A 23,531-nucleotide genomic window follows, 5' to 3' on the forward strand; every position below is an offset into this window, starting at 1 on the left:
AGCAGCTTTTAAACTAGAAATTGGGGGAAGGTGGACAAGTCACTCAAAAGTGAATGGTTCGGAACAAGGTATCTTTAAAAGATACCACCAAAACAGGGAAGGCAGGCCATCCTGATAGCGAGTTTGCAATTGAAACTACCACAGTACACCAGATGTTTTTAAATAAAGAGAAGACAGATTTTCAAGATTGCAAATTGTCAACTGCTGTGTAAGTTGTAAATAGGAACAAATATTGTTTGAAATGTTTATGCCAGAAGCCTAAGAAGTAAGATGGGAGAATTAGAATATATTGTACGAAATGAAAAATTAGATACAATAGGCATCTCTGAGACCTCATGGAAGGAGGATAAACAGTGGGACACTATCATACCAGGGTACAAATTATGTCGCAATGATAGGGTGGATTGAATTGGTGGAGGGGTAGCATTATATGTTACAGAGGGCCTAAAATCAAATAGACTAAAAATTCTGCAAGACATCGAACACATCTTGGAATCCCTATGGATAGAAATTCCATGTGTAAAGAGGAAAAGGATAATCCTAGGACTGCACTACCATCCACCTGGCCAGGATGAACAGACTGATGTGGAAATGTTAACAGAAATTAGGGAGGCTAACAAACTGGGGAACACAATAATAATGGGTGATTTCAATTACCTCGATATTGACTGGGTAAATGTAACATCAGGGCACTGCTATATAGAGCAACTGCTTCAGGAACCAGCAAGAGAGCAATTCTAGATCTAGTCCTTAGTGGAGCACATGATCTGGGTGCAGGAGGTAATGATGCTGTGGCCGCTTGATAAACAGTGATCATAATATGATCAGATTTGATATCAGCTCTGGAGTATGTACACACATGAAATCCAATATGTTAGCATTTAACTTTCAGAAAAGGAGACTGATAAAAATGAGAAAAACGGTGAACAAAATAAAAATAAAAACTTGAGAAGCAGCTCTAAAGGTCAAAAATTTACATCAGGATAGATGCTGTTCAAAAATACCATCCTGGAAGCCCAAACTATATTCCATGTATTAAAAAAGAAGGAAGGAAGGAAGGGCAAATGACAGCTGGCATGGTTAAAAAGTGAGGTGAAGGAAGCTATTAGAGCTAAAAGAAAATCCTTCAGAAAATGGAAGAAAGATCCGACTGAAAGTAGTAGGAAACAACATAAAGAACGGCAAATCAAATGCAAAGCGCTGATAAGGAAGGCAAAGAGGGACTGTGAAAAGAAGATTGTGTTAGAGGCAAAAATATAGAACATCTTTTTTTTAGGTATATTAGAAGCAAGAAGTCGGCAAAAGAATCAGCTGGACCGCTAGATGACAGAGGAATAAAAGGGGCAATCAGGGAAGACAAGGACATAGCAGAGAGATTAAATAAATTCTTTGCTTCAGTCTTCACCAAGGAAGACAGAGAGATATCCATGCCAGAAATAGTATTTAATGCTGACAGTCAAAGAAACTGAAACAAACAGAAGATGTAATGGAGACTATGAAGAGAAACTTGCCACAGAGGCTAAAACTCACAGTAACAACCATTTCAGGTACATCAGAAGCAGAAAGCCTGCGAGAGAATCCATGGGACCGTTAGATCATGAAGGAGCAAAATGGGTGCTCAGGGAGGACAAGGCCATAGCGCAGAAACTGAATGAATTCTTTGTTTCTATCTTTACGGAAGAAGATGTAAGATCTGCCTGTACCAGAAATATTTTTCAAGGGTGATGATGCGTTGTGTTCCAAGATGACGGATATGCTAGCGTCAGCATAGTCATTGCCACCCGCTGGCTGTGTAAGGGCGGCTGAAATTGTAACAGAAGTCAGTGCAGCACTTGAAGCGTCTATGGGGAAACAATTCCAAAAAGTCATAGATAAGTTGAACCAGATGGCAGCTCAATTTACCACTCTAAACGAGGACGTCCAGACATTGCAGCAACATGTTTGTGAAGCTCTGGAACTCTTTGCCGGAGGATGTGGTAACTGGATTTAAAAAAGGTTTGGACAAATTCCTGGAGGAAAAGTCCATAGTCTGGTATTAAGACAGACATTGGAAGCAACTGCTTGACCTGGGATTTGTAGTATGGAGTGTGCCATGATTTCGGTTTCTGCCAGGTACTTGTGACCTGGCTTGGCCACTGTTTGGAAAACAGAATACTGGCTTAGACAGACCATTGGTCTGACCCAGTATGGCTACTCTTATGTTCTATGTTCTTATGTAAGCGGAAGACATGGTACACAATCTGGAAACATTATCTCCACAACACGTAGCCAGCTTACGTAGCCTGGAAAACAAATTAGAGAATCTGGAGAATCGCTCCAGAAAGAACAATCTCCACTTAGTGAGACTCTCGGAATCCATCCCAGATAAAGATCTCTGCTTCTTTCTGTAGCGTTGGCTCACAGACTCAATACAGTTAATACGCAACGCAGACCCTCTCAGGATAGAGAGGGCCTATCGGTTGGGAGCTCACAAAGAAAACCAGGCAAAGCCCAGAGTGGTAATACTAAAACTTAAATTATGCACATAAACTAGAGATTTTCCAGGTGATATGGAGGAGCTCTAAACTTCAACATGGCGGCTCAGATATTCTTTGCTTTCAAGATTATTCAACAGCAGCCTCCACGGCCAGGTGGGCCTCCTCTCCAATCTGCTCAAAACTGATTCAGAGACGCATAAAATTTACACTGGCGTTCCTGGCTAAATTGAGAATAACCCACAATGGTGTTACATTGGTGCTTGAATCTGCTGATGATGAAAACATACAGCATATGGATCACATTTCATCTTCTCCTCCTCCATGAGATTTTAACATCATCAGGGAAACTGTTGGTATAGGTCAGACCTGGAGGCGGGCGAGTTACAGACAGATACATCTTCCCTGCTGCCCTGGTTGTGAACTTTAAATATTGAATCTGGGATGAATCTTCTACCCCATGTACTATGGTCGATAAACATCTTTAAAAGGACCTTGACTAGTAATCATGGGTCTACATATATCAAGACATGATGTTCCCCCTCAGGTTCTAAACTGGATTACTCTGGAGTGTACTGGATCATTACATTTGTGTGTCTCTGAGATTCCCTGGAGGGCTGCGATAGAAAGTTTATCAAACCACCTTGATTTTCCTCATGGCCCATACCAGGAACACTAAACTGCTTCCCAGTCTTCAGAAAGTTCAATGCCACAAAGGGACATTTGAACTCATTGTTATATGTTGTTGGGAGTTTGATAGTTCTAAGGGGTTCATTACAAGGAAGAGGAGTAGGTCCTCTCAAATAAAGGTATACCCATGAGGGTGTATGTTAGCCTGGGGGAGGGGAGTTCAGCCATCAAGTGAGCAATATACTGATGTACCTTTTTTTTCTCTTCAGGAATTGTTGTGGTTTATGTGGATGGAGCCCATGGAGAAAGTTGGTTTTTGGATGGCCCTGGAGGGGGAGGCCCTGGGCTGGGAGGCCTTTCCCATTTATATGTCTCTCTGTTGTACATTAGAGACCTTTGGAATCTCTCCTCAAGTAGAAGATGAGTCCTACTAGACTTTCTACATGGAATGTGCGTGTGGGGGGGGGGGGGTCACCTCCCCATAAAACTCCAAAAGATACTACAATTTTTACAGCCTCACCATACAGACACAGCTATGCTCCAAGAAACACATCTATCTGCAGAGGAGCACCAAAAATTCCATACATGGTGGGTAGGCTCCTTAGTTGGATCTATGGCTATCCACAGAAAAGCAGGGGTTTTGATCCTATTTTGAAAATCTTTAGACATACAAATTCTCTCAGTATCGCATGATCCAGACAGTAGGTTTATACTAGCTAATGTATCTATTGATAGGCAGCCTCTGGTTCTGTGCAATGTATACACCCCTAATACTTATGATAAAGCTTTTGCAGTTAGAATAATTGATGTTCTACTCCCATTTTAATATGGTTTTTGACCCGGCCATGGATCACTCCCATCCATCACAGGATTTACATATCTGCCCGACCAGAGGATATGTTGGGCCCAACATTCTTTTCGTTATCTTGGAATCCAATTATCAATGTCTCCATCTGAATTATATCACCTTAATATTACCCATTTATTAGACTCAACTAAAACATCATTGGATAGTCAGCAAACACCACCTTGGGCCTACACAGTAGAATATATTTATTTTGGATGATAGAATTCCCTAAATGGCTCTATACTTTCCAAATGCTTCCACTATTTCTTTGAAAAAAAGATCATCGTTATCTTGACCTGTTGCCTCTCTCGTTTCCTCTGGAGAGGAAAAAAAAAACACAAAACTTGTAAAGAAGTTATTTGGCACTTGGAAAACAGGCGGTATGGGGATACCTGAAATTACAAAATATAACCTAGAATGTTTGGCCCCTCTAGAAATTCCTCACCTCCTTGTGGCACATTTCTTCTCACACTTCTGCTTATTGCCCATACCAGGGCAATGCTGAAATTTACTCCAGATATTGATAACGCTACATTTAGAAAATGGGGGGACATGGGCATCCATCATCTTTTTCAGGTACTACAAGCTGATGGATCTCAACCTGCCACTCCAGAATTTGGGGAATGGAAAATCACACAGATCGAGGACATTTTCGCCTTCCATCAATTACACCAATTATGTGAAATCTTTAGACAGAGCAGTGCTGACGGCAGCACATGCTGAGAAATTACCATCTTTTTTGGGTGCAAAGGAAAGAAGTCGCTTGTCCTTCATAACACCATCTTACACCTCCCCCGACATCAATTTATATCACATCTTCAAATGACCCGGGCGTCAGACTTACATAGATCTGTAGAACCCATAGACATTCCGCTTTGGTCTTCCCACATTCCACAACTAATGCTGGCAGCTGACCTACGTGAATGTCAGTTCCGAATCCTTCACAGGGTGTATTTTTCACATGAGAGTGGCACCGACACTCCCCTATGTCAAAAATGTAATACTTTACATAATTCATTCTTTCAAGCTTTTGGAAATGTACAATTAGCTATCGTTTCTGGCAGCGGATAACTCGCTTTTTGGGGGTTATCCTGGGATCTGCCATCCCGATATGAGGTTTCTCGTTTGCAGAGTGGGGGGGGGGGGGGGTGTCACCTTTTTATCTGGCAGCTTTACTGGGGGAAAAAAATCCATTTTGAAAGTAAATGAGACTTTACCGCTAGGTCAATGGGTGGCCAAAATGGACGCTTGCCGATTTTTATTTTGCCTTTTTTGCAGGTGCGCTGAAAAATGGACCAGCGCAGGCCACTTTTCGGCGCACCTTAGTAAAAAGGACCCCTTAGTTAGGGGTTGGATTTGTTTTGCAAGTTAAACTTGAACCACTGTTTTGTATATTTGCTTGTCTATGGAATTCTTTAATAAAAAAGATTTAACATAAGAACTACCTCAGAGGTAAGTCCCAGGGTACTGTGCTTCATCATTTACCCATTTTGAAGGTCACCCTTTTAAGTTGTTTTAGGCAGAAAACAATTAAACCATTATCTGCCCACTAAACACACTGCACATGTTCAGTGAAGGCTGTTTGAGATGGGACTGAAGCCAGGTGTCCTCATATATTATTAACCTACCTTTCAGGTTTGCATTTGGGATTTTCTAATATAAGCCCCTGCCATTTTAATCAAGCACAATGTTCTGAAAAGCAAACTGTGTAATTTGAGCTACAGTGCTCTGGCACAGGACACCCGGAGGCTCAGATTAACACTCGTGGGCATATGCTCAGACCTAACGCCAGTGCTAGAGCCAGTGGTAATCTGCGTAGAATGTTCAAAGGGCTCCAATGAGGAAAACGTGGGAACCACTTAGCGCAAATAGTATTTAAACCTAATCAAATGTTAATGAGGCCATTCCCTATTCCCTCTCAATACTCAGACAACAGCACACAAAACAAAGTCACCCTTACCTCTGGAGCTGGCATTGGGGTGTTTGGCGATAGGATACCCCATGATTTTTTCTTTAAAAATGTACAAGTTTTTATTTAATTTGGAAGCAGAAGGAAGCCTGTGAAAGCCCCTAAGTGCTGGTAGTGACAGACCAAGGTGTGCAAGTCAGAGCAAACCTGAAAGTGAAAGCACACACTGCGCCTGTTTTCTGTGCTTAAGTATAAGCTTTGATGGCGAAAATATTTTTGAAAAAGCTTATATTTAAAGATGTAGAAGAACGCCGCCGATGTGTGCTTTGCTTCAGGGTTTGCCTGGCAGATGCGTACAAGCAGGGCTTAATTTGTAGACAAAAAGGAAGTGGAACTGGGGGCGGGGCCAGGGCAGGAAGTGAACTTACTCTTGTGGATAAAAAAGCTGGTACATACATATACTTGGAAAATTCTTTAAAATTGTTTTATTAAATACTAGTAAAAAAGGCCGTTTCTGACACAAATGAAACGGGCACTAGCAAGGTTTTCCTCGGAGTGTGTATGTTTGGGAGAGTGTATGTGAGAGTGACTGTGTGAGACACAGTGTGAGAGAGAGTGTGTGTGTGTGTGAGAATGAGAGTGTGTGCAAGTGTGTATGTGAGACACAGTGTGAGAGAGAGTGTGTGTGTGTGTGAGAATGAGAGTGTGTGCAAGTGTGTATGTGAGACACAATGTGAGAGAGAGTGTGTGTGTGTGTGCGAGAGAGAGAGAGTGTGTGAGACACAGATTCTCTGTGAGAGTGAGTGTATGAGACCAAGCGAGTGTGTGAGTGACTGTGTGGCACATAGAGAGTGAATGTGATACAGTGTGTGTGAGTCAGAAAGACATTGTATATGAGAGAGAGAGTGAGCCCTGCCCTCCCAATCCATGCCCATCTGTCCCCTGCCCCCTCCATTCATCCTTTTCCAGCAATTCCCCTCTCTCCCTGAGCCCTGCCCTCCCAATCCATGCCCATCCATGCTCCTCTGTCACCTGCCCCCTCCATGCTCCTCTGTCACCTGCCCCCTCCATTCATCCCTATCCAGCAATTCCCCTCTCTCCCTGAGCCCTGCCCTGCAATCCATATCCATCCATGCCCATCTGTCCCCTCCATTCATCCCTATCCAGCAATTCCCCTCTCTCCCTGAGCCCTGCCCTCCCAATCCATGCCCATCCATGCTCCTCTGTCCCCTGCCCCCTCCATTCATCCCTTTCCAGTAATTCCCCTCTCTCCCTGAGCCCTGCCCTCCCAATCCATGCCCATCCATGCTCCTCTGTTCCCTGCCCCCTCCATTCATCCCCTTTCCAGCAATTCCCCTCTCTCCCTTCCATGACCCCCCCTCGCATCCATGCTCCTCTCTCTCCCATGTCCCAGCCTGGCCCGCCCTCTTCTCCCCCCACCTTCGCATCCATGCCCCCCCCTTCGCATCCATGCTGTCGTTTCTCCCTGCCCTTCCGCTCCCATTGTTCAACTTTACTGCCCACCCTCTCTCTCCCCCCAACATCCCTTTTTTTTTTTTCTTTTTAAATTTACCTCCGTGGCGGTTCCGGCAGCGCAGCATCAGGGAAGGAGGCGGCGCTCCCGACGTCTAGCCTTCCCTTCGCTGTGTTCCGCCTTCTTCTGACGTCATCCTTGACGTCAGAAGAAGGCGTAACACAGCGAAGGGAAGGCTAGAGACGTCGGGAGCGCCGCCTCCTTCCCTGACGCTGCGCTGCCGGAACCACGTGCGTGGGTGCGATCAGTTTTTTTTTTTCCGCCCTCGACGTCATGACGTTTGACGCGAGGGCGGGGCAGAGACGGCTGGCTGGCTTCACACCATGAATCCACGAACCCTACAGCCAGGGAGTGTTTGAGTGACTTCAGAACGTTGTCTTCAGAACGTTCACGGTGCGTTTTATTATATTAGATATGAATGTCATCAAAAGTAGTACAAAGTTGCAACATTATGAACAAAATCTAGGACTAATCAGTGTTTTTCTCTACATTTACACATTTGATACCACAGTGTTCTCCCCAGAAACATTTGGCAGCCTGGTAGTACAAAGAAGTAGCTGGATAGGGACAGGAGAATACTGCACAGTACTATAAAAATTTCCGTTATTTATAATTGTAACCATACTCTCTTTTTCTCTCTCTCTGCAAACACGTAGATATTTAAAGTAAATGCATAATCTAGGGCAAAAATTGACTGTGTAATTTAAATTTTAGCTGAGTAAGGGGGGGGGGGGGGAGTTTCCAATGTGGGCTACCATTAAGACAAGTTATATATTACCACTAGTCAGGAGGCTCCTTCATTGTGTCTAGGGAAGGGCTATTTCTATTATGTCTGGCAGCCCCAATCATTTTGAAACGCTGCACTTCTGCACAGCTAGACCCCTCACAAAATACAGAAAACAATCAGAAATAGAAATATGAAAACTGACCTAGTAAAACCAAGAAGTCAAACTCAGCATGTACAAGTACCTCCCCTCCCTCTTTTGCAGCTCAGCATCTCTTCTCTTTCTCCATCTCTCCACTGCCCAGCATCTAGTCTCCCTCTCTCTCCATCTCTCCACCCCCACCCTTATAGCCCAACACCTTCGCTCTCTCTCTACTCCCCATTCTTGTAGCCAAACACCTTTCTTCTGTCTCCCTACCCCCCCCCCCCCCCCCCCCCCACATTTGTAGCCTAGTATTTTTTTTTGTTACATTTGTACCCCGCGCTTTCCCACTCATGGCAGGTTCAATGCGGCTTACATGGGGCAATGGAGGGTTAAGTGACTTGCCCAGAGTCACAAGGAGCTGCCTATGCCTGAAGTGGGAATCGAATTCAGTTCCCCAGGACCAAAGTCCACCACCCTAACCACTAGGCCACTCCTCCACTAGTATTTTCCTGTCCCCTCTTCCCTTTCTTCCCACCTCTGAAGAAACATGAAGTGCATCAAAGAGAAGGACCTGAGGTTGGCGCGAACAGTGCATCTGAATCGCTTGTTCACTGCCAGCTGCCCTCAGCAACAACAAAAAAAACAAAACACTTTTTAAAAAGTTAGACCGGGGGATGGGGGTTAAGAGGCAAGGAGAGACACCGGATCACCGGCTGGGGAGAGTACAGGAGGGAGAGAAATTGGAGCATGGGATAGGCATGAAGAATGGGTTGCCGGCTGCAAAAAAGTGCCAGAATGCTGTTCCATCCCATTCCGGCACAAATTAAAGCCCTGCATACAACAGCTCTGCTTACCGCAACACTCTTTTGTGCACATGCACCAGGCATGTTCCTCCCCCTTGCTTTTGATCAAACATAATGCATATTATTTGCATATTTTACAGTCAAGCATTGGGGAGCTATATTGGTCAGGTGCTGTTCCATATAGTGCTGAAGTTCCGAGCATTGGCCTGCTAGCAAGACAGCTAAGATTAACAAGGAGTAGAAAGGATAAATAGAGAAGTGACCTGCTAAGAACAATTCTTCCAAACCCCTTGAAGGCCAAAGTGTGGGTCCCAAAAAGGGATTGGGGGGGGGGGGGGGGGGGGGGGAGTTTGACTTTCAAGAACACAGAACTTGCAAGCTTGACAATAGGTTACAGAAACACACACATCTGGTAATGAATAGCCAGTCAAAAGGTGTGGTTCTTCTGTTAACCCCTGCCTCCCAAACTTAGAACGTGCTTCACTTGGGCAGCAGGTAACCTACAGCAACTTATAGTTTAAATATGTCCCCATCACAAAGGATGCAGGCAAAGAATAAACTCGAGCAAAGGGCGTGCAGTCAGAGCCGATTACTTTGTTCAAATCGTAATGATGGTACCTGTATGTGCAGCTCTTTATTCTGTTACGTGAACATGAGGAAATGCTAATCACACTCGTTCCAAGATATTTTTAATTCTACCAAAATAAATTGCAACTACCCCTCTTTTAAAAGAAGAGGAGGAGGAAGCAGAGTACATACATTACAATACTTAAAAAAAAAAATGCATGAAGCATTAAAAAAAATACTAGGGAGCCCTGCAGCAAACAGTAACACGGGCTGTACTACCATCTCCTGTGCTAAAAAGGCAGCATTCACAGTAAAAAAAAAAAAAAAGCATGTGCTAGCTAACATGGGACTGGCCAGGTGTGACAGCTAATGTGCACATCAGTACTGCCGATAGCACAGCCAAATTTAGCACCACTGCAAGAGGAGCAGTAAGTACAACTGTGCTGCTGGCAGTCCAGTAGCGCAGTGTGCTGTCAATAGAGATGTGGCAGCACTCTTCCCCCCCCCCCCCCCACCCCAGCACACACACATCCTATGCCCTGGGTTGATTTCCCTCTCCTCCCACAAAGCCTCTCCCATATAATAAAACCCATCCCCCTCCGGAGTAACATGGGGGTCAGCATTGATACAGTAGTCTCTGGCAACAGCAATCTCCAAAATGGCACTGAAGATCCCCTAGTAGTAATCTTGCAGGACTATAGCTAGGGGGGGGGGGGGCGCTCTTCCATATAAGAAGTAGGGTGGGGGGAGGGAAGAGCCATGAACCAGTTGCATTGCCCCCAGGGCTGTGGAGTTAGAGTCAGAAGCAATTTTGGTGGAGTTGGTGTCAGAGCTAGTAAAAACATACTGATTTCTGCTTCAAAATAAACACACAATATATGGTAAAATGAATAATTTTAAACAATACATACATACCTTTGTCCTTGATCCAAAATACTGGTAAATAAGTTATATGTGTAGAATGATGCACTTGGAGTGCGGAAACTCAAAAGAGAGATACCGGATATGAGGAGAGAAATTAGTAAGCTCAACTCAAGAGAGAGACCTTGGGGTGTTGGTGTCTGAGGATCTGAAGGTGAAGAAACAATGCAACAAGGCGACGGCTGAGGCCAGAAGGATGCTAGGCTGCGTAGAGAGGGGCATAACCAGCAGAAGAAAGGAGGTGTTGATGCCCCTCTACAAGTCATTGGTGAGGGGCCACTTGGAGTATTGTGTTCAGTTTTGGAGGCTATATCTTGCTAAAGATGGAAAAAGACTGGAAGAGGTGCAAAGAAAAGCTACGAAAATGATATAGGATTTGCGTTGCAAACCGTACGAGGAGAGACTTGCTGACCTGAACATGTTTACCTTGGAGAAAAGGAGAAACAGGGGTGATATGATACAGACATTCAAATATTTGAAAGGTATTAATCTGTAAACGAACCTTTTCCGGAGACAGGAAGGCAGTAGAACTAGAGGACATGAATTGAGGTTGAAGGGGGGCAGACTCAGGACTAATGTCAGGAAGAATTTTTTCACGGAGAGGGTGGTGAATATGTGGAATGCCCTCCCGCGGAAGGTGGTGGAGATAAAAATGGTAATGGAATTCAAACATGCCTGAGATCAACACAAAGGAATCCTGTTTAGAAGGAATAGTTTCGTGGAATCTTAGCGGAGATTGGGTGGCGACGCCGGTAACTGGAAACAAAGAGGGAGCTGGGCAGACTTCTACAGTCTACGCCCTGATCGTGACTGGATAGAGATGGGCGGGAGTGTAACTTTTAAGGGGCTTCGATGTTAGTTTCAGACCTTAGTACAAGAACAGTACTGGGCAGACTTCTATGGTCTGTGCCCTGAGAAAGGCAAGGACAAAATCAAACTCGGGTATAAAGTATCACATACCATGTAAAATGAGTTTTATCTTGTTGGGCAGACTGGATGGACCGTCATTTACTATGTTACTATGTATATTTACCAGTACTTTAGATCCAAAACAAACAAAATTTTAAAGCCTAATATCAGTAGGAGTTTAAGTCTGTCAGTAGAAAAACAGAGGTGGCGGAGTCGAAGGTTTGGTGTACCAACTCCACAGCCCTGGTTGCCCCAGTTAGCTATCGCTTTGACAGTTAGTGCCGGGCTGCACTGGCATGCTGTGGCTGATTGTGTGGAGCCAGGCATGTAATGTGGTGCCCATGAACTGTCTGCCCTGTGAAATTATACAGCACAGAAGGGCCCACCCCCTGTATTTACTTTACATTTCCTGCATGTTTATCTCTGTTACCATGCGGTAAATGAAAAGACTACTGCTTTTTAGCAAAAGGACCCCCATGCCTTTCAGACAATAATCAGTGTGTGTTGTGGAGTTTAATTGAAACAGGATTTACACTCAGAGACTAAAGCTAGGAATAGCCTATCAACTGTCTGACTTAAAATATATCTTGCACACTTTTTCTCCCAACAAGGGCTTAATGTCAATTTACCTATTAAGACTGTATACTTTTTTTTTTTTTACTCTTATTGTTTCTTTGGATTATTCTTCTAATGAAATTTAGTTACCTAATTAAGTTAAGTTAAAGGATATCAGACTGTTCTGTTTACCTAAGCAGATTCTGAATGGCTCTAATGTGGGAAGAGTTGTGGGCCTCCTTCTCCATTCCTACTGTACTGCCCCAGGAAGAAGGAATTTCCAACACATGTGACATCAAAAGGTTTATTCAGACAACAGTTAGAAACAACAGTTAGAAACAAACAGATCCAGCCAGCAAAAACAACGGCATTTGGATTCTCCCTTGCCTGCATCCCCACTTCCTGCTGAATAAGTGCTTTTGATGTGAGGTTTGACTGAAGTGCCTGCCCTCTGGCTGGGGTGCCCCTTGGTGACGCCATGCTAACTAACCAGAGGGATCTGCCCCAGATGTCTTGGGAAAGCAATTCTGCCACCAGCTCTGGCCTAAGAACACACAGTTACTTGATCTAAGTCCCAGAAAACCCTAGGGCTCACAGGATACCTAATTCCTTTACTCCCTAAACATACATAAATTTGGATTTGTTTAGCACCTTTCATCCAAAGGATGTTCTATCACCCAAGTTCCCGCTCCCACACACAAAAGTACTGAACAGTTTCAGCCTTTCAGACACACCACATGCAGCTGCCTGTGTGGGATAATAGAAGGTCTCGGAGAACACTTCTAGGGCCAACCTGGAATACAATCTGATGAAAATGAAAAAAAAAAAAAAAAAAGTGTTCTGCTCCTGTATTATCTTAACTCCCCATTATTGTTGCGTTAAAAAAAAAAGTTAGAATCAATTTAAGTTAAAAGCAGTTTTTTGTGCAATTTTGGAGTGGATACCATGCATCAGGCTACCTTCCAAATCTTTCCATATTCCCTTCCCCCAGAGTTACACAGAATGCACCGCAGTAGCACACATCTCAAGAGGCAGCACAGGGGGTCATAGTATTATTATTATTATTAGCATTTGTATAGCGCTACCAGGCGCACGCAGCGCTGAACACCTGACACAAAGAGACAGTCCCTGCTCAAAAGAGCTTACAATCTAAGTAATACAAACAAACAAAACAGTATAGGAGTAAAGAAAAAAGCTATCCTGCGAGCCCTAATGTTCTCTGGTATCTAGACCGAGTAACCCCAAGCCAAAGTCCCAAATCACAAAAAGAAACTTTACTCTGCTTAGGGTTACCATACATCTGATTTTCTTTTTGTCTGGACAAATGGCAGGCTGGTGGGCCTAGGGGTGTCCTAACCTCCCCTCCTTGTACTGCCCTGGTGGTCTAGTGACCTCTTCGGGGTAGCTGCAGACTGTCTCTTCTTGCTGCCTCCGGTCCTGGCGCCAATTCAAAACGCAGAAGTGTTGCAAGGTCACTGCTTCAACTCTCGGCAGCCATTTTGAATTGGCGCCTGGACGGGAGGCAGCAAGACAGTGTGCAGCCGCTCAGAGCAGGAAAGAGGGGGCTCTTTCCTGCCCTGAAGAGGTCACTATACCACCAGGACAGTACAGTAAGGGGAGGGGATGACAGGCCACACCCTTAGGGGGTGTGACAGGGGGTGGGGAGCAAATATGGTTACCCTAATTCTGCTAAATAGGTAAACTCCCAAGAGAAGAGCAGGCATGGCTCCTGTGTGGTTTATAGACAGCGCCAGAAAAAAGAACGATAAAAGCAAAGAAATGCCAAAAAGTCAGAAGGTCTATAAATGATCCTAGATTAAGTCTGTACACATGCCTTGTTTGATTCATTTAGTGATAACTAACCAATTAAAGTACTATAATTCATTGTACCAGATATTCCAAGAAAAACTGCCAGAGATGTCTGTAAATGACTCAAAACATATTTTGCTGCCGTTAGTGGAGGAAGATAAAAAAATGTGATCAAGTAATTGATACTGCGGTAAACAGATCAGCTTCCTGGGTTCTTTAGGACCACGTCTAAGGTATGTTCTTAGAAACAGAGATACCTTCTCCAGCAAATTATCTCACCAATTGAACACATGCAATCCAGTCAGGACCAGACAATCACCACAATGGATTTGTTAGAAACACCCTCTTGGAAATACAGTAAATTGGTAGTTACACAGATCAATATCAATTTGATTATATACCTCTGTATCCCCTGAAAGGGTTCACCATGGTTTATATTAGAACAGTGAGCAATGTGCTTAGAATTACAGTTAATGCCAATATAGATTATTCATGGGGTTATGAGCATTTTACATATCAACACCATGTCAGAAATTCATTAGTCACTGAATTAAGACCAGTTTACAGACACTTCCTATCATTATATTAACAGTTTTACATAGGAGAGTCATTCGTCATATAGAAAAAGTTTCAGTTTCTGTTGGCAGATTCAAGATATTATTCCTTCTATGAAATAATGCCATTCTCCAGAATAATCAAAATGATTTCACAATGCAAACATAAAATACATTTGACGCATTTGAGCCCCAGTCCGAATATACTTAAGATAAGAGCTATAAAATGATATATAAGCAACAAGAGCCGATGAAGAAATTAGTACAGTTTAGAATTGCCATAAAATCACGTTTGGGCAATTTTGCACTACTGAGGCGAGAACGTAAGGGTTTTGAAGCATTATTGAAAAAAATGGGTTGAAAAAAAAAAAGTGTGAAGAAATGGTGTTGGAAGAATAAGAACTGGGATAGAGGAAATTGAACTGAAATAAGAATGTCATCTTAGAGATCACACTGGGACTTGTCCTCCTTCCTGACTTGTTGCACGTCTACTGCTACTGAACTGGGTAAATTCACAGCCCTGAACGGAATGACTGAAATTTACAACTCTTTTTATGCTAGGGGGAGGGGGGAAGGAGAGAGAGAGAAGGTAGGGGATTTGATAACTTTTCTTCCCATCTCAAATTAACTCTTGGTCCCCAGTTACAGACTCCAGGACTTCTTGACATGATACAATACTGTGTGCCAAGTTTGCACCCCCGGCATCTATGTAACCTTGTAAGTTTATGTGCTTTGAAAATAAGCCTCTTTGACGGATTTTTTGAAGCTTCAGGGATATCAGGAGAGGCAGAACCCCTTTGAGATGGGTGGGGCCAAGCAAAAGATCCATCGCTGACCTTACACTTCCTAATTTCAGAAGCTATGTGGGACAAAAGACTGCCAAGCCATGCTCCCAGTGATGTGTCCTATTTTGTTGCCTATGAGAGATATTCTTCACCCCTATTAGAATAAAGAGGTATGAGAGGTTTATATATGTAGCTTTCTCATTAGGCAAATGGAAGGATATACTCCAATGTATTGTGATGTCATTTTCAGTATAAATTTGCATAACCAGGGCTTTTATTCTTAGGAATTTTATAAACTGTAAATTAAGGTTTGTTTTCCAGTGAACTTGGGGTTCTTTTAGGAGAAAAAGAAATCCATGAAAGGCTTTCTTTTTCTCTAGAGGTCAGTAAGTAGGCATGAGACCTTCATACATCCTGAGCCCTGGATTCTGGCAAGATGAGGTATTCCGTAGGCTACATGATACAGCACAGATTGAAGGAGAGAATCCTTGCTGTAGACCTTTACTGATTTTTAAACCACCACCAACCTTGCCTGCAGCACTAGCCAGTTTGTGGTTTCACTTCTTTTTGAACAGCTGAAATCTCTTCCAGAAGAGACACTCCTTTCTGCTGTAATACTTGCTCAGGGTAAAACATTTCACTGTAAACCCTATTAGCATACTCCTGCAGGGTTGCCAATAAGTTATTTTGAGTCACAAACAAAAAGACATGCCCATAAAAAAAAATAATTTCAGGCCACCAAAAACATCATGAGTCTTCAGCATCCTGGGCTCAGGCCCTACAAAGTTGAGTCAGGGGCAAAGTCCCAAAAAGTAAGCCCACCTGCACATCAAATGTTTAAGAGCACATGTGCGTGTCTAAAAATATTTTGTGCGCTATCTTTCTAATAAGAACCAGAACGGCTCGGGGGGGGGGGGGGGGGGGGGGGGGGAGGGGAATGCTCATAAGCTAACACCCTGCTGTATCCCTAACATTGGCACTAGAGGGGATCAGTGCCAGCATTAAGCTGAGCAAAATCTTCAGTGGGCTGTACCACTGCTGCTGCAAACATGCAAGCCAAAAATTTAATGTATTTAAATGCATTCAAATGTCCGTTTAATGACGTCAGTTGGTATCTCCCCCCCCCCCCCCCCCCCCCCCCCCCACACCCAATGCTCAGAACACAGCACAGAAACAGAATGCCGGTTCTGTTGGGGTTGTTTGAAGCAGATGGTGTAGCCTCTACCGCCAACAGTGAACGAACATGTGAGCGAGTCTGGGTGGGACCGGAAGTGAACACTCACATCTGTGTGTTCTTCTGTGCTTAAATATGAGCTTTTTTCTTTCAGCGCTGTTCCCGTAGTATTTCCTGGCACTGTTCCATACAGCACCAGAGTTGAGAATCAGCACCAGAGTTCTGAGAATCGGCCCCTCAGGTTAACACAGTAACAGTAAATTACATCAAAATAAGAACAGTGCTAAGAGATAAACTATCGGATAAAAGATAAACGATTGGATAAAAACCTAGAGAGAGGGAAGTTTTTGGAGTCCCACTATATCTTCATAATGAAAACGTTTCTGGAGCAGGGGGCGTAGCTAGGTGGGGCACAGGAACATGGGCCCCCGCAGATTTAGCCCTGGCCCCCCTGCTTTCACCCCCCCCCCCCCAGCCACCGATCCTCCCACGCCACGTGCAGAACGTCTGGACTCACAGAAACAGAATCCAGATCAGCAAACACACCGGACTCAGAGACCAGCGTCGAAGGGGACATCGGTTGGCAGGGGTTGGAGACCCCCACCAGCAAAGGTACCTGGTGGTGGCAGGAGAGGATTGGCGGCAGCGGGGGGGGGGGGGTCGAAAGGGATGGGGAGGGGCTGTGGCTAAAATGTGCCCCCTCACCTCGGGCTCTGGACCCTCCCTCCCGCCGAAGTCTACCTACGCCCCTGTTCTGGAGTATCTGTTTGTGTACCTAAGACAGTGGTCTTCACTTATTTTTAAGCTAGGGTTACCCTGGATCCAAATGGCCTGCAGAAAAACTGCCAAATATCTTCCCATGTGGAGCTGTGACATGACATCCATCCCCAACAGCCTGCCCTAAAACTTTTCATTGGGGGTATCCTCAAAAAGGAGAGAATTTCCAAACACATTCTCTTTGTCTACTGAGAACTGCCTTATCCTGCAACCATACTGCTCTCTCTTTTCATTTGTGAGTAGAAGGGGGGGAAAAAAACCCACAACATTAAGGGAAGGGAATGGGACTTGATATGCTGCCTGTGTTTTTTTTTTTTTTTTGCAACTACATTCAAAGTGCAAATTACATAATATATAGGTACTTATTTTGTATGTGGGGCAATGGAGGGTTAAATGACTTGGCCAGAGTCACAAGGAGCTGCAATGGGAATGGAACCTGGTTCCCCAGGATCAGAGTCCACTACACTAACCACTAGGCTACTCCTCCACTACAAAACAAGAGGATGGGGACCATGCCTTGCATGGAAGAACACTGATCTAAGGCAACAAAATGGCTAAGACCCACTACTGTCTGTACATGAAATGGTCTTGTGCATTTAGAAACAACTATACAATGCCTAGCTCAGGGAATGTGCAAAGGCTGCCGATGGGCTGCTTCTCTGGATGGTTGGCTGGGACAGTAGACGAGGAAAGGCGATTCCTTTAGGCCCAACCAGGAGTTACAGACCATGAAAGGGTCTGTAGGAGAAGCAGTGGAGGTCTGCAGGGACTTGGAATAAATGTTTCAGCTGGAGTGATTTTTTTTTGTTCTATCCCTCCTCAGGTGAGTGGGACTCATGCAGTACATCGCACCTGGACTTCTAGGGAGTTCAGTCTCAGTGTAAGAGACTAAACCCTGTTGTATCCCTTCCACCTAGGGAGAAGTGTCACTTAGATGGTTTAAAGAGATTATTTTTTTCTTTCTGGGAGAGTAATTTCCCCTATCATGCATCTCCCCAAAGGAGGTAATTTTGAGGAGACTTTTAGGATTTTGTTAACTAAAAGGTCCAATGGCACAGATACGAAGGAACTTGGTTTAAGTAACAGGAAGGACTTTGTGATTTTGGAACCTGCATTCTGTAATAGGTTTTTTGTTTTGTTTTTTGGAGGAGGGGAGAGGAAGATTGAGGAGTACAATCTGGATCGTTTTGGTATTTCCTCTCAGTAGTGCTCTATGTAAAACAGACACACAAACCAAAAAGTTACTTTTCGTTATTTAGTCTGTTCATAATATATCATTCTAAACTGCCTTTAATTGAAAAGGAATTTAAAAACATGCAAATAGTCTGGTGTGCTACTGAATAGTCAGCCTGCCTATGCATTAATCCTCGGATACTGCTCTCTGCAGGCAGACAGGGGAGCCTGTCAGTCTGCATGAATCAATGTCTCTGGCATTGAAACAGAAACCGAGTGCCCTTGAGATCCACTAACTCCCAAAAGGTGGGTCTGGCATGAGTAAGCCTGTACAGAACGCACTTCCTGCCAGCCTCCGATAGGCTCAGGCTTTACATTTAAAAAGAGGCAAGTGCCAACAGGTGACTTCCTACTGACACACAAGGGTGAAAGTACAATAGGTAGGTGTGGCTTCCTGGGAAAAGCAAAGCACAATTAATCACCACCCTCCTCAATGCCTCCAAATTCTAAGAGAACAGCCAAGAAAATTAGCAAAAAGGCAGTGCATTAACATTTTCTCCTTGTGTTGAAGGATCTCAACTGCACCTATTATCTGGGAGCCAAAAGGACAAGTAAATCCTAAGCACAACCTCACTAGAATGCGAAAGCCTCCCCTTTCTAAATCCAGACTAAAGGTGAATTACATTCAGACACAGTCACAATTTCCCTGTTGCGATCTAATCTTATACCCCAGGCAAAGGAGGATGAAGTGCTCTGCTTAAGGTCACAAGGAGCATCAGCGGGACTCGAACCCTGGCTCCCCTGAAGGCCGATGCTAAAAGCTCCAGCGCTATAGCTCACAATGCCTGCCCCAGACCACAGAACAGTGCAGAAAAATAGACCCCCCCCCCCCCCCCCCCAATGTTCAAAGCTAATGGCATTCAAATTATATGCATGCTGTGAGACCGAAAGTAAACAGGAGGAACTTGCCTGGCACTTGCCCAGGTAAACCCAGAGGTGAAGCACTCATCAGCACCATTCTTCTGCACCTTTAAACATAAGCTTTTCAATTTGTTTTTAACTTGAAAGGCTTATATTGAAACACAGAAAGCAGACACCAATGTCTGCTTTTACTTTCGGGTTTCCTCGGACCTGTACCCACTGCTGAAGCAAATACCTTAGCTGGCAGGGGTCCACAACCCCTGTCAGCTGAAGTCTTGCCCTGCGCTGGTCTCCGGCACCGCCGCATTACTTGCCTTGCTGTCTCTCCGCCGCATTGCTTGCCCTGCTGTCTCTTCCCCTCATGTCCTGCACACTCCTTTTAGTGAAATTGAGGGGAAGAGACAGTAAGGCAGGCAATTCGGTGGTGCCAGAGATGGGCGCTGGACAAGGCTTCAGCTGCCACAGGTGGGGGACCCCTGCCAGCAAAATCAGGGGCCCTGAGGAAATTTGAGGGGGCCAGGCCCCTGTGACCCCACGTAGCTAAGTCACTGCCTAGTAGAGGTATCACAATTACCTTAGATTCCCCACTGTCGTGAACAGCAGAAGAAAGCAAGCATTTATTAGGATAGGTTGCTCCCCCTCCACATCACCCTATAGTTACTAATTATTGTACTGCGTTGGTTCGTGCTATGGAGTTTACCAGCTCAAATGGATTTCAGAAGGGGGGGCGGCTATGGCTGGGAACACAGATATAGATTAAAGCTCAACTGTTGTACTCGGTGATCCTGGAAAATAATGTTAGCATGTCCAAGACAATCCAAGCTTTTAACTCAGATCAAAGTCTTTGCAACCACCACAAACGAATACAAATACCATATGTCAACACAGGGAAAACTAGAGCTAGGGAGGGCAACAGCACTTTCATTAAACGTTTCAACCTTTATTTTCCCTTACTTCCAGGTGATGTTAAATGAATCTAAGATAAAAGATCTAAGCAGTTTCCCCAATATGAGTTCCCAATATTTTATTCCTCAGGGGCAGTTACATTGATCCTGCGCAGAAGTACCGTCAGTGAAGTGCACTATTCTCGCAGTTCTCTTAAGACTAAAAGAATTCACATTTTAATTTTTTCAAAGTGTGGTTTGGTAAGTAGAATCTATTTGTGGGGAGAATGGGGGCCACAACACACTCATTTTACAACTTTTTGGTTTCCTATAAATGAAAAGTTTTTCCACCACCAGTCCCCCCCCCCCCCACACACACACCCACCACGACCTTAAGGAGAGCTACTCTGCTGCTAATCATGCTGCTTATGTAAAAATTCGCAATTAAGAGAGTGTATCACAAATCCAAAGATCAAGTGATGTGTTTCCTAAGCCACCAGGGCTTTTCGCTGTTCCATTGTACCAGCTGTCCTGCGCCTCACTGCAATACACTGGAGAGAAATGGGACTTCAGTACATGTACTGCAGTGCATTCAGGACATTCCTTATACAGAACTCAATGGCAAATAACCCCCTCCCTCCCCTCCCCGCTCCTCCCTCAACATACAACTTAAAGTTAAACTATTTGTATTTTAAAAAGGAGCACAACCCTAATCGATTACCTTTGGAGCATTTTTTTTCTCTGCAAAATCACTATACACCCCTTCTTTCCGATTTCAATCTACCGAATTTATAACATTCAAACGTTGCTCGTGTTCAAAAGCCCCCCCACCCAGCAATCAACCCAAGTGTATCATTCCGCTTGCCGCATTCTCAGCAGATCAGCCACCACACACTAAAGGATGGTAAAGAGGCCGGTGGGGAACCGGTGACCGGCTGCCGCATTCCACCCCGGCCCTTAACCCTATCCACAGCCCCCGGTGCTAGAACTCTGCTGATGAAACGGGCTGAAGTGGTATCATCTCCACCATGGCAAACTGTTTTTTTTTTAATTGCTTAGTATTTTGTTTTGGAATTTTAATATATTTAACAAAATGAGTTTACTACCATACACCAACAGTAATCAGGGACACTGTGTCCCGTTCTGATTATCCCAAATCTAAGAGATTTAAAAGGTGTTTGTATTGGGCTTTCAATGTCAAGGTCAGAATATCCCAAGAGGACAAACGGGTACCGAGGGAACGGAATAAAAGTGCCTCTGCACCCCCCCCCCCTCCCTCCCCGGGAGACTAATGCTTAGGGAACAATCATCACCTTGTGTTGCCCTCACAGGAAAGCCAACAAATCGCAGTCAGAGGAAACGCCGGATCTCTTCGGGAGAAGCCTGGAAAAGTGAGAGACTGCCACCAGCCCCCTCCCCCAGCCTAATATCGGCGAGCCGGGCAGCAGCTCTTCTCCTTGCAGCACTCCCACCTCACCAGGGGCTTCTAGGGATGTTACGGCACTCACCTCTCTGAAGAAGCCATCCATAACTCCAGCAGCAATGAAAACCCACGGCTGGGGGGGGAGACGAGAGGAAGTCCTAACACTGCAGCCCCAGGTCCGGCCACTGCATGTGCTCAATAAATTCCAGATTTCCAGCACTCACACCGGCAACTTCAATCCATGCCGCCACCGCCGGTCTGCCCTTCGTGTCCCGTCGTCCCCCTCAGAGTTACTGCCGTAGCAAAAGAGATCGGTGCATGTCTTCCGTCGTTTGGGATTGTTTTCACCTAGAGGTTTTTCTGCTGATCCCCTCCACGGAAACCCCACGCAAATCCAAAAAGAAAGATCAACAAGTCAAAAAGAAAAACCGCTCAGCTCCAGGTACAGAGATGAATCTTAAACAGAACAGGAAAAAAAAAAACAAAATCAGCTTCCTTCCAAACTTTATTACTGAACCAGAGACTCAGCAGCTGCAATTGTCCTCCACCTAAGCCTCCAATCCAACCGGCTCAGGTCCGGAGGGAGGGGGAAGGGGACTCAAGATCACGCCCCCCTGCACAGCCTCCACCAATCCTGACTCAGTAGCCCAGTCCCGAACCACCCGCAGTGCTCACTGCTCAGCATAAGTGAGGCTGGATAGGGGGTTAGGGTGATTGACGCCCCCTGTCCTAGTAGAGCTCCTCTCTCTTTGTGGCCGGGTGCACCGTGCAAGAGATTTATTCATTCATTCATTCATGCGGCTTGGTTGGTTTCGTTTTTGTTGTAGCAGCTCGTTTACACACTGCTAGGTACTGTCTGCAGACAAAGCAGGCTTGGGAGAGAGGGCGGAAACTGCAATTTAGCTTTTAGCCTTGCACCGGTGTCGTGTCTGATGTGTTGTGATATGCACGTGTGTGGATCCCAGCAGGAAATGAAAGCAGCACAAGGTTATTCAGAAAGCCAATTTGAAGCTTAAATGTCTGGCTACTGTTTTCAAGCAGCTTAGCTGTAACGTAAGTAAAGACCTCAGCTCCTTATCATTTGTACACAATCCACGTGGAGTCCAGCATGGTGCTCTTATAGGACCGGATTTCCGTGGTAATTTTCAGGAGGGCTGTTGGTATATAATGAAGGCTCATTACAATCCAGCTCTGACAGTATTATTTTTTTTTTGTATTGAAAAAGAAAAAGCAACGGGAGAGGTTTCAAAGGCTTCTGTTTAAAGCTGTATTTTTCCTTCTCTTTTAAGAACTTCCACAAAAAAAGGGTGTGTCTGATCTGGAGTTGATTTCAAAGCCTGTATTTATTTTCAAATTCAAAGTGATTTAAAGGGCCTAGAGAGTCTCCAGGCTGTTTAACAATCACTGGTCCGTCACCATAAGCCATGGGTGACTCAGATGTTTAGGGAGGCGATGGTGGGGTGTTGTAGCAGGGACGTAGCCAGACCTCAAGGTGGGAGGGTGTCAGAGCCCAAAGTGAGGGGGCACATTTTGGTCCACTTCCCTGTCACACACCCCATCACTGCCCTGCCGCCACCCACCAACCGCTGCTCCACATACCTTGGCTAGTGGGGGTCCCCAACCCCTGCCAGCTGAAATGCGTTTTCCAGCACTGGTTTCCGGCACCGCCACACTTCCTGCCCTGCTCTCTTATGTCAGGTCCAGAATGCTCATTTTAATGAAATTGAGCATGCACGCATGCTCAGTTTCACTAAAACAAGCGAGCAGGATGTGAGGGGAAGAGGGAGCAGGGTAGGAAATGCGGTGGGGGTTGGGGACCCCTGCCAGCCAAACCAGGGGCACAGATCCAGTTGGGGGGCCCTGGCCCCCGTAGCTACACCACTGTGATGTAGGGTGTGGCAAATCCCACTGCTGCTCCTTGTGATCTTGGGCAAGTCACTTAACCCTCCATTGCCTCAAGTACAAACTTAGATTGTGAGCCCTCCTGGGACAGAGAAATATCCAGAGTACCTG

The 23,531-nt window shown here is 45.0% G+C and overlaps 1 protein-coding gene across 1 annotated transcript in view; it reads right to left on the bottom strand.

Annotated features, from left to right (window-relative positions):
* The window catches only part of MYO10 (myosin X), a 468,050-nt gene extending 445,995 nt beyond the window's left edge, over positions 1 to 22,055 (bottom strand). The window contains exon 1 of the mRNA XM_030207302.1: positions 21,604 to 22,055. Coding sequence (XP_030063162.1) covers positions 21,604 to 21,624 — 21 coding nt within the window. The 5' untranslated portion in view covers positions 21,625 to 22,055. The remainder of the gene's footprint in view (positions 1 to 21,603) is intronic.
* Positions 22,056 to 23,531: the final 1,476 nt, after the last annotated feature.

The sequence above is a fragment of the Microcaecilia unicolor genome, chromosome 1, assembly GCF_901765095.1.
Source record: "Microcaecilia unicolor chromosome 1, aMicUni1.1, whole genome shotgun sequence".
NCBI lineage: Eukaryota > Metazoa > Chordata > Amphibia > Gymnophiona > Siphonopidae > Microcaecilia > Microcaecilia unicolor.